Source organism: Silurus meridionalis, chromosome 1 (genome assembly GCF_014805685.1).
Source record: "Silurus meridionalis isolate SWU-2019-XX chromosome 1, ASM1480568v1, whole genome shotgun sequence".
NCBI lineage: Eukaryota > Metazoa > Chordata > Actinopteri > Siluriformes > Siluridae > Silurus > Silurus meridionalis.
The window spans coordinates 12,717,354-12,729,620 of record NC_060884.1 but is presented as its reverse complement, the minus strand read 5'-3'; the positions used below and the strand labels follow the sequence as shown (position 1 = coordinate 12,729,620).

At 38.6% G+C, this 12,267-nt stretch overlaps 1 protein-coding gene across 2 annotated transcripts in view; it reads right to left on the bottom strand.

Moving 5' to 3' along the window:
- sema3fa (sema domain, immunoglobulin domain (Ig), short basic domain, secreted, (semaphorin) 3Fa) overlaps positions 1-10,029 on the bottom strand; it is a 49,772-nt gene extending 39,743 nt beyond the window's left edge. Inside the window, exons 1-2 of one of the 2 annotated variants that reach the window (XM_046850103.1) lie at positions 9,775-10,029; positions 8,612-8,778 (exon numbers count right to left, since the gene is read on the bottom strand). In XM_046850103.1, coding sequence (XP_046706059.1) covers positions 8,612-8,762 — 151 coding nt within the window. In that variant the 5' untranslated portion in view covers positions 8,763-8,778; positions 9,775-10,029. Of the gene's footprint in view, positions 1-8,611; positions 8,779-9,179; positions 9,272-9,774 lie in introns of those variants that run through there. The other variant, XM_046850111.1, reaches the window with a different exon arrangement.
- Between the last annotated feature and the right edge of the window lie 2,238 nt (positions 10,030-12,267).

Here is a 12,267-nt window from a genome sequence, read left to right as displayed (position 1 = left end):
TTTGGATTATTGGAAAATTTGTTTAATCTTGGCAGCAAAAATATCTTTCTTTTTGCACAATATTACAACCCTGGCATGTCCAAATATTCTGACATACAATATTTCCAATAGATTGCCACATCCTAATCTAAAACATTTTAAATCTTGGCATGCTATGTCTTCACATAAAGCAGACAAAGAGAACTCATTCAAAATGAGATTCAAAACTTGGTGGAAAGAAATCTGTATCTGTAGATAAAAGACCAGTCATTAGTGTTGTTATAAACCATCTGCCTCAGTTAAGTTCATCAGCACAAACTCCACACTGTCCGCACACAATGCATTGCGGTCGTGCCACAGACATTTCTCTTGACGCCAACCTCATTTTCTCCTTCATGAGGACCAAAAATGCACACTGAAGTAGTTCTTATTCCTATAGATCAAACATTCAGGCTCCAGGGTTTATGGGGGCCATGTTTGAAATGATAAATGTCTGCAAGCTTCTCAGTCTCTTTCTCAGTATCTTTTTTTAAGTGGTCCCCAAAACACATGCTTGGAATGACTCATCCCGGAAGCTTTGCCCTTACCCAAAATGAATGTCCATACGCCCCTCATGGGAATGTCCCCATGAATTCGTAGACATGTCACAAAGGATTGAGATAAATAGATGGGCATTAGGGGTTGGGACGTTAAAAAAATGAGGTGATTCAAATATTAAATGATCAGGATGATAAAAAAGGAAATTGAGCAGAGGGAAAAAACAAACACAGTAAGAGATTGACAGATCGAGGAAGAAAGAAAGAGAGAGAGACAGAAAGATATAGAAAGAGAGGGGGTGTGAGACAGTAGGGTCTCTATATATAGCTGTGCCGCTGTCACCTTCACTCTTCCTCCACAGTGCACACTCGCTGTGACAGCTCAGATTCAGTAAAGCAGCACAGGATCCCAGGATGCACCACCACTTTGAAACTCAAAAATGTTTGTTGCAGTAATACAATATCACACATGCTCCCAAGTTCACACAGACCTATAGATCTATATATATATAAAACAGAATGATACCATTCCAACCACAAAGTGTGATATTTCTCCACCAATAATAATTTTTTTCCTCCAAATTCAATTACATAGATAAAAAGGAGCTTTTTGCAAAGACTTAACTTCTGACTAAATAGCACCAAAAGAGAGAACTTAAAGCCACTTGTGCTGGTGTAGATCTGACAGAGCTGTGGGGATTCTTGCAGAGAGCTTGCAGAGTCTGGAAGGGTCAGCAGGCTAAGTTTATTATGCTGCCAAGAGCTCCATTAGAGTGTAGCCCATGGGACGACCCCAGAAAAATGTGCAGAGATGCCTCCCAACTCCCAGGGTTATTAATATCGCTCTGTCACATTTCTGTGGTTGCAGCTACAAAGCAAGAACCCGACTGGGCCTGTAAGTGGAGCCTAATGATGGGCCATCATGATGTCACTCGGGGGCAAATATGTTCAGTTCAAAAGGAAAAGGATTTCAAGACAGTGTAGGAAAAGATTTGGATATAATGGGATCTCATTCACACTGCCCAGACATTACACGAGACAAAGAGACAGACGGAGACATGGAGAGGCAGGCAGGTAGACTGATACACAAAGGCGGATGCAAAGACACGCACACAGACACACATACACACATACACACATAATCCCTCTCTTTCTGTAACACTTTTTCTCAAATGATTCATGTAAAAAGATCGCTAGCCAAGCTCTGGAGAGATAGGTACCTATTTTGTTGTCCTTATTTGTATTGTGCCATACAGAGATTCATGTTTCACAGAGAATCAAAGTGTGTGTGCATGTGTGCGTGTGTGTGTGTGTGTGTGTGTGTGTGTGTGTGTGTGTGTGTCTTTTCATCTAGTAGTCTCTCATATTCTCCAATGGCATTGTGTTATTTGCCTAGCCACAAACTACCTCTATTATTCACCTTGTCTCTCATTGTTTCTCTCTCTCTTATTACAGAAAGACAATTTTCTCACAATTCATGCTTTCAAAATACATTTCCCTGCATTTTTTACTTTCCTTTACTCTCTACCTTGTCCCATTAAGGCAAGCATGAATGCAACACTTTGGGGCAAATACATTTCCATTTATATCACCATTACAACAGGCCAATTAAGTGCACATGGAAATATTGCAAAACAACACGATTAATTCGAACATAGAACCCCCAAACTCTGTTTCTCCAGGCATGTGATTCGTTCTTGAAGGGCATACAGCTAAAGCAGAAGAGGGAATTTTGCCCCATGGCATTTTAATACATAGTGAATTAGGATAATTGAAGAGTCAAAGGTGTGAAGGACATAGCTATTGGTGCTGTCAACTGGCTGTTCAATGGCTTCCAGAGACCAGTGTAAACAGAATGAGATTTTATATCTAGCTGTTTTATGTGAACTTTAGAATTATGAATCAAATACAATCAAAAATAAAATTTAAATGTATTTAAATCAGAAAATTATTTCGTTTTCTCGAATCAAGAAGCAAAGCAGCAAAGAGAAAAGAGTACATGATTACACATAAATTGCAAGTGCTGAAGCTCGACCTACTGTTTCTAAGCATGAACATGGCCACATGGGGACTCTCATGCACTGTTTGGACTGACACAAAAACTTTTTTAAAGATTGCTTGAATAAATAAAAGCAACATCAAATATCATGTGACCCTGACCGGGATAAAAAGATGACTAAAGAAGAATGAATGAGTGAATATTCAATGTCTAGTCTATATTTTATGCTGCTGTTTTGGCAAATTTTCTTTCACACACAAGCAAAAACAGCCATGAGTTTTGGATATTACAATATTTCCTTCCTAGTCATGGCCAGAGATGAATGAAACACAGATATTCTTTTGTCATCCTGTGAGAAATGTGTGAATATTAAGCCAGCTAGAGAGATCAGCAATAACAAAAAAAAATTGATTCTTTTGGAGTTAATACTGCAGCTGTTGGGATGTGTGGTTCAATTTTTTTTTACTTTCAGACCACGGAAAAATTACGGTTCCAGGTGTTGCAATGACCACACAGGAAAAGGGTGGGGGAAATAAGTTAAGTGTTTTGAATTGAAATGACTTTGAACAAACAGAAAATGAGAGCAATTAACACTGAAACCCAGCCTCTGGCACACATAAATAGGTGGTCATTAGTGCTTGTTTGGGGATAGAAATGTCTATACCTCAAATTCAAACACACAGACATAATAGCCTGATAAGGTCACACATGTAAATTGTGAACCCAAATTTCACATACAGACACAGACACAGACACAGACACACACACACACACACACACACACACACACACACACACACACACACACACAGTGTCCTGATGGGGTCACAGATGTAAACCCTAGGTGGTGTATGCTGCTTAAGCCTATTAGAGCTTACTCTACTGCTGAGGGATAATAAATCATTTATCCTCTGTGCTGAGAGGCAGCTAAGTCCTGCTGTATAACCATAAGCAAGGAGCACAATACTATAACAACTATTTACACAACTTTATTTACAGTGCTCTCCAGAAGTCTTCAACCAGCAAGGCCATGTCTTTGTTTTTGCCATTTAATTAATACAAATTGGTTTAATATCAAAAGATTAATATATAGATATGAGATCAGTATTTTAGCATTTAGTATTTCCTCACATTTACCTCAAAATGTGTTTAGCAACTTAGAACAGGCCACCTTTTGTGTGCTCTCACCATTTTTCATGTCATCAGAAATATATGAACATGTATCTGACACATGTTTCTTGTTGCCCAGGTGCATCCTGTTTGATTGAATGTTTAAACAGTTAATAGGTCTAAATATCTATTCTTGGTTTAAGCCCTTTGTTTTACCTGTGAAAACTACAATATAACTAACATGAAAACCAGAGAGCTGTTTATTGAAGAAATACAATTGCAAGCTATTTTGACAATGAGACAATTGGGAAAATCATTCACAGTCAATGCACAAGCTCTGGTCAAAGCCAAAATGGAGTGTCCTGAAAAAGAAAGAAACCACTGGTATACTGACAACATTGGAAAAAATGTTGATGACAGGTACAATGTGAGAGCTGTGAAGAAAAACTCTAAACAACAGTCAATGACTGCAGAGAGTGAAGGTGTAAAAATTCACCATTCAAATAAGCCTTCAAGAGTTAAAACAGAAGCCAATCTACCGAGCAGCAATGAGAATTGGAAAGCCACACTGGAATTCATAAAAAGAAATAAAGAGATAAGTTGCAAAATTTTGGGGACAAAAATTACCTTTATCCAAAATGATGCAAAGCCAAAGTGAACAGACAATGGAAGGATCTGTTCATGATCCAAAACATATAAGCTCATCAGGGAAGCATGTTGGAGGTGCTGTTATGGCTTGGGCTTGCATGGATGCTTTCTAATGGGCTCGCTAATCTTTATTGATAAGAATTCACGATTGTAGAAAAATAATTAATTTAGTATTATAAAGAAACATTTAGACTTTCAACTATCAGAGAAATAAATCCAAACTAATTGGGAGGAACTTCATCTTGCAGCAAGTAAGAAAGTAAAAAGTTGAGGAAAAATAAGATATTTTATAGACTCACCATGTTAAACAGCAAACAGTTACCTTACTGAGCAGCATTTTACATCCTATAAGGGAGACTGAAGTGACCACCCCCCAAACAATATTTAAAACAAGCTACGGTACAAGCCTGGAAAAGCATCAGAAAAGAAGTAGGTATGATGTCTCCAAGACAAGGAACATTCAACCAAATAGAAATATTTACTGTTCTGATACCACAATCCTGAAGTCTGAATCCTAAGTCTTATTTACTTTAAGACTGCTCCTGCTCTATTGCTTGGCTGTAAAATGGGTGTTCAAACACCAAGGGAAAGGTTGTATTAAATCCATGTATGTCTGATATTCATATTTTAATCTCTAACCTGCATGTCAAAAATGAAATCACCTTTTCATTTCAATACTTCTGGAAGTGACTTAATAGAAAATGTGCAATTTTATGGCTTCGCAGTCACAGAGCCTTAGTATGCTACTACATGTAAGATAAACAAGTTTTAAATCTGTCCCAAGCAACCTTTAAGGCTGACCACTTATCTCAGATGACAACTTCTCAAAGGGCAAAAAGTTGAAGCAGCTTTTGGCAGAAATCTATAAATCTATTATCAGGCCTTATCTTGGCTTTAACACAGGTCTGTGGGTTATTTGGATCAGACCCACACACACACACACACACACACACACACACACACACACACACACACACACAGCTCAATGAAGCCCCTCTTATCTCCTTGACAATTGTGGTACTTACGCAATGTCTAAATTTATTCCGTATTCCCCATATAGTACACTAGTTTGTCTATCAGTGACTATCAGAAAAGATATTCCTTGAAAAGTGCACTTTATTATTACTCATAATGAACCATTAATCCACCCAGACACACTTAACACAATTAATTCAACTAAAAAAACAAACTTGTCATCGATAAATCTTAATGATAGATATTTAACAACTTTGACTGATACATACACGTGAAATATCTTTTTTAAAGAAATTTTCAAGTTGTATTGTGCAGGTTTTTTTTATGTAATAGCAGGTGACAAGCTGGTGTTTTCTGACAGCTTAGACAAGCAAATAGACTACATAGTCAATTCAGCCATACGGCAATCAGTTACTGCCACCCTATACAGTATAGCGAGTAGATATGGATCAGTCTATATAGCAAATATTGAACAAGGGAGTGAAAGAGCGATTTCAGACACAGCGCTAGTCTGTGTGGTCATTCTTTCAATTTCTCACGTATCCCATATCTCAGATGATAATACAGCGGCGGCTTCAACACTCCCACGCCTTTAAAAAAAAAAACAATAGGGACCTTCATATACGACACTGTGGTTCAGACAGTGCACTTAAGCAAGCTCAGGCTGCAGCGCACATTAAAAGCTTACACCAGAGAAGCCAGAAACACTTACACACTTAGACGAGCACTTAAGAAAGAAACTCTGCAGCAAGCGAGTCTTTCATTGTGATAATCTATGCATTGCTCTGGACATACTGCAAACATAAGAAAAATCTCAGCGCTGCCTTTTCAAGAATACACATCTAAAATAGACGTGTAAAGAGAGTCTACGGCCGCTTTACGATTCCGAGTGCTGGAATTCGAATTAAAACAACATGCACAAGCTTTGCTCGAAGCCACGCTTTCAATCACATGCAGAAGCAGAACCGTTTTTGCCAAACTGTTGAATGTGCCTTAGGTGTTTTCCTAACCATTAAACATGGATATAATATGCAGAAACATGTCCATAAATCCACCAGCGTGTCAAAACTGAGTGGTTACATGGACGCACACACTCTTAGGTCGCAGTGGGGCGCTGAAAGTCCTCTGGGCTATCTTTGAGCAAAATAGGGGATTCTGAAAACAAAAGGTAGAAGAAAATAGGAGGGGGGGAGAAGAAAGTGTGTCAGGGTGCAGAAAGAAAGAGAAAGCAAGAACGTGCATGAAATGAAAACCGCCATTAAAGCACACACCTAAACTTGAGCTGGCGGTGAGATGATAGAGGGATCGAAGCTCCTGTAAATAGGAGACCTAGACCATAAGCTTCAGACATGATTTATCTTGGCTTCCTAGGATGTACCGCTGGCCCAGACGGCATGTAATGTGAAAAGGGGCGATAAAGATGGTGGCATCTCTTCCTTCTCAACTTGCCGACACCACGGGAGCTGAAAACTGACTTGACCTGGCAGGGTTCCTCTTCATTCAGGTCGAGTCGTTTTTCAGCTCCACACACACACACATACGATGGTGTGGTCTAGACGTCTATATGAATGCTGATGGGAGTGTTAGCAAAGGATAATCCCCTAAAAGCTTCAGGATTTCTTTGTCAGCGTTGCCCTAATCAAAGTCAGTTTCTTGAGATTAACATTTCTTTTCAACCATAAATAAAACAGCTTTATAGCTTAATAGAGAACCTCTGAGATACACAGCAGTACTTGAGAAGATGATGGAACTACATTCCTAATGATCACTGATACAAATAAAAATGGCCAAGGTCTACATTATTTTTTGTTTGAAAGCGTGCAACGGTTGAAAATGATCAGCTGAAGCAGTAAGTGTATTTTAAAGGATGAAGTGTGTCAAACCAAACAACCCTAAAAGGCATGTATCATAAGGCACACTTTCATTATCTCATATCTTTAGCTTTAGTCATTTAAATCTGCCTCTTTTAGCAACAGAGCAGTCCAGTGAAAATTTCCAGACTCTTCTGTGAGAAATTCTTCATGCCTGCTGCCAAACTGAGTTGGCCCCCTTTAAGCATGAACTAGTATGTTCACTGATATATATTTTGGCACATGGTGCTATGTTTTGGCCAAATGGGCAAATGCTTTATGTTACCATGTCAGCTCAGAAAAAAAGCAGAACTGAACAAACGAGAACAAGACAAAGGAAACCTGCTAAAACAACAAGCAATAATAGAATGTTTTTAGTCATTATTTGATAAATCGCCACAGCAGAGGAGTACAATAGTAACATTTAACAATGCCTTATAAAGCGAATGCTTTATGTCGACTGCTTTTAACAACCTCTCAGCAGCAACTCTTGTATAAATCTTGCATTTTTATCTCATGACTTTGTTAAGCTTAGACAACAGGGCATTATTATAAAATAGCGCCTGATCATTTCAAACCCATATTTCTATCTGATAAATCTTAGTGGAGGAAAAAACTGCTTTTGATTTGACTGGCCGTTTCCCCTTAATAGTTAAAAGCTGAAACTGAATATCGTGTGAGAAAGTAAACGTGTCTACAAGAGGAAATTTTGAAATGCATTTGGAAGAACATTTAAAGAAAGTGCATTGCTGCATTTCAACCAAGCACAGAGTACAGAATCTCCCATCAAACCACAAGTAAAAAAAAATACAAAACAATTATAGAAATTCAATAACACAAAACTTAAAAGTAAACCAGCTGAGAAAATGCATTTGGAGCAGACTGATTAACGTGGAATTAGACGCATGAAAAAAAATATGAAGAGAGCTGCCATGCTCCGCACTTTACCCACAAACCCAAAGAAACCTAAACTTTATTACAGAAGAAGTCTCTGACCACAGAAATACAAGCTATGGAAATGGAGCGGAAACATAATGGGCAAGGAAATACACCCTTATGACACATGTGCGAGAAGTGTGTGGAGTGTGGCCTTGATTGTACTGCAGCCTGAAAACACAGCAAGTGCTAACTAATATTGCATGTTTCCCACACGATTTCGGTCCAAGCAGCCATGTCCCTTGCCAAGAAGCAGCCTACTATGCAGTTGCACAACCAATTGAAACAGGAAACCACTGAATATTGCAGCTTCCTCGAACGACATAACCGCACCAACAGCTTCCAGATTGGAAAGAGTCATAAATCAGAAACGTCCGAAGTGTGGCAAATCTGAACGTTTAACAAGGGGGATATATCAAGCCCAGTCTCAAGATTGCACACTCATACAAATCTGTACGGAAAGCTACGAGTAGTGGCTGGTGTTTATATTTCCTGTGACTTTATTGTATGAATGCAATATAAATGATTTCACTTAGTACATAGCCGAATTCCATCACATCAGGTTTGGTTTATCTTACCTTTGAAGGACAGGTAGATCCGCGGCGCTGACATAGGTGGCAGAGAGGCAAATGGGTTACCCTGGACTGATACAGCTGAGAACACAGAAATCAGAAGGGTCCATAGAAACAAATCCATTGTGCTCTGAGCAATCATTGTGTCCAAACACATGGAGAAACAGTCAACCCTGCATAGGACAAAGAGCGAGGGGAGATAGGGGGGAGAGATAATGCATAGACAGGTTACACTTCTGGAATGTAACGTGTTAAAATCTGAATTAGTACAATCTGAATTCAAGCATGGCAATTCCTTTTGCTTAAACAGATCCTTTGTATAAATACTTAATTACACCTTTTAGTAGATGCATTAGAGAAACATTTTTCAATCTCTAGTCCTGCAAAAGAATGTTTAAGGAAGTGTAAAGGAGTGTAGATTTCATCTTTTTTTTTTCTAAAAGTGGAAACACGGTCTAGGATACAGATTTCAAACTTTCGTCTAGGTTTCTACTCAACATTATTCAAACCATGTCCTAGTGCTCATAATGGACCAGACCCCCCCCAAAAAAACATAATCCGAGTTAACACCTACAGTATATTTCATTCTTTCTGGAGGCAAAAACAATGCTGACACTGTAGGTATTAATTCGCGTTTTGCCACGAACAGCAGGTGAACACTGGCGCCTCATACACACAGACACACACACCAGGAGACTTTAATGCACCTGTAACCAAATATAATAGTGGCATCCTGCACGCGCGTGCGCCTGGACACAGAAAATAAAGGAAGGTGTGTGTGTGTGTGTGTGTGTGTGTGCGTGCGTAACGCATCCTTATTTTCATGCACCGTTCCATTCAGCGGACACAATTGGATGCTTCTGATTTATCTATTCGTTAAGCTTCAAAATACAAGATATAAAAAAACACGTATAAATAAATCAGTAAACAAACAAATAAATAAAAGTAAAAAATAAATAAATTACAAACCACCAAACACCCACAAAAAAGCTGGTACTACCGTAATAAGGAAAATGCATGATTACCCGTGATCAGGATGTTTTAATTATTGTAAAACGACTATTAAATGGGGTGATCAGAACTATTCCTATATCATTAGAAATCCGCAAACACGCGTGAAAATGCGTGTTCTCTACGCGTCTGTGTAGATCCCAGACTTCAGCATTCACCTGTAATATTATCCCAAGTTTATCCCGGTATAAAACCCCATTCAGAATCCAGTGAGGAGAGGAAAGAGAATTCCCGCGATGCGCCCTGCTGCTCTTCTTCAGTCCAACACACATACACACACACCCGCTTACTGCTCACTGTCACAGGCTGAGCAGAGATACAGCGCGCGCGCGTGTGAGAGAGAGTGTGCGGGGTATTCCTCATGGACAGCGCTTATTCACTCCGCCAGAGCAAGACGTCTCTCTCTCTCTCTCTCTCTCTCTCCCTCACACACACTCGCACACACACACACACACACACACACACACACACTGGCAGGTGGACGCAGCGCCTCCTCCTGTGGGCGGAGCCTCACCTTTACTGAAGTAAAGCCCCGCCCACCCCAGCTTGCAAAACAGAAGCGCACTTAATCGCACATTTTTATCTGTTCTAAATTTACCTTAAATTAATAGCTTTCAAGTTTTTAATAATCTAATCAACATTGGGCATGGACATATATGCTTTATGCAAATGTATGTTTATTCTTGTTTATTATCATGAAACCATACTTAGCATAGTGCATGAAGATTTTTGTAAGTGTTTGAAAGTAATTATGTTTTCTAAATTGTAAATCATAAGGACGCAGGACATCAGCTTCCACACAGACTTTTAATTTAAATATATATATATATATATATATATATATATATATATATATATATATATATATAGAGAGAGAGAGAGAGAGAGAGAGAGAGAGAGAGAGAGAGATAGATAGATAGATATTATTTTATTATTTTATTATTTTATAGGAAAAGGTTGCTGCTTTTCCTTCACTCTCTGGGCCAACTCATCTCAAACTATCTCAGCTGGATTGGGTAATTGTGGGGGCCAGGTCATCTGATGTGGCACTCCATCACTCTCCATCTTGAATAAATAGCTCTTACATAGCCTAAAGGTCTGTTTGGGGTCATTGTCCTGTTAGAAAACAAATTATGGTCCCACTAAGTACAAACCAGATGTGATGACATATTGCTGCAAAATGCTGTGGTAGGCATGCTGGTTAAGTGTGCCCTCAATTTTGAGTAGTTACCAACAGTGTCACCAGCAAAGCACCCCCACACCATCACACCTCCTCCTCCATGCTTCACAGTGGGAATCACACATTCAAGAACTGTCCAGTCACCCTCTGTACATCTAAGAAAGGAGGTTAGAATCTTACATTTGCATTCATCAGAATACAAAAAGGTTTCTGATCTAATGTTTATTCCTTGTGTTTCTTAGCCCAAGCAAGTCCTTTCTGCTTGTTAATCTTCTAAAGCAATGGTTCCTTTGCCACAATTAAACCATGAAGGCCTAACTCACACACTCCCCTCTGAACAGAGGATGATGAAATATGTCTGCCACTTGAAGTCTGAAAGACATTTATGTAAATCGACAGTTTCTGAACTTGGTAATGTATTAATAATCTTATCTTCTGCAGCAGAGGTATCTCTTGGTCTTCCTTTCCTGGGATGGTCCTAATGAGAGCCTGTTTTATGATATGATTTGATGGTCTTGAGAACTAAACATGGGGATACTTTTAAAATTATTAAAATGTTCCTAATTTACTGACCATTATTTCTTGAAGTAATGATAGACTGTCTTTACTCTTTACTTAATAGATAGTTTCTTGCCATAATATGGATGTGTACAGTAGCTGTAGTAGCACTTATTAGGCTATTGACTCTGTACTCACCCTTTTCTCTGCACATAACAACCGATGGTCTAATGCACATTAAGATGGCAATAAATGTCACTATTAACGCTTGATAAGGCACGGCTAAATTAAATTAAAAACTATTCCTAGATACTACCTCATTAATCCGATGAGAAAATATGAGTTTGCCAAGCTGTCATCAAAGCTAAATGTTTACTGCATAATTACTACATAATAGTGTGTATATATATTCAGTAATAATGTAGAATGCTAAAAATAATATATATTTTATATATATACTGTATATACACACAGTATCTCACGAAAGTGAGTAGACCCCTCACATTTTAGCAACCATTTAAGTATATCCTCTCAAGGGACAGTACTATAGAAATGAAACTTGGAGATATTTTAGAGTGGTCAATGTGCAGCTTGTATAGCAGTATAAATTTATTGTCCGCTAAAAATAACTCAACATACAGCAATTATTGTTTGAATGGCTGGCAACACAAGTAAGTAAATCCTAAGTGATAACAGCTATATGTCATGCAACCATGCAAAGCCACATGTCCTATTCATCATGTTTTTGTCTGCTTGACGAGACCATACAATTTGTGTATCTTATATTAGATTAAAATTTGGTGCTTTGAGTACAATTTTGACTGACCACTGAATGTTCATCGTGGCACCTCATGGTAAAGAACTCTCTGAGGATTTGAGAATTAGAATTTTTGCTCTGCACAAAGATGGCCTAGTCTATAGGAATATCGGTAACACTACAATACAGTGGCCAGGGTCATACAGAGTTTTTCCA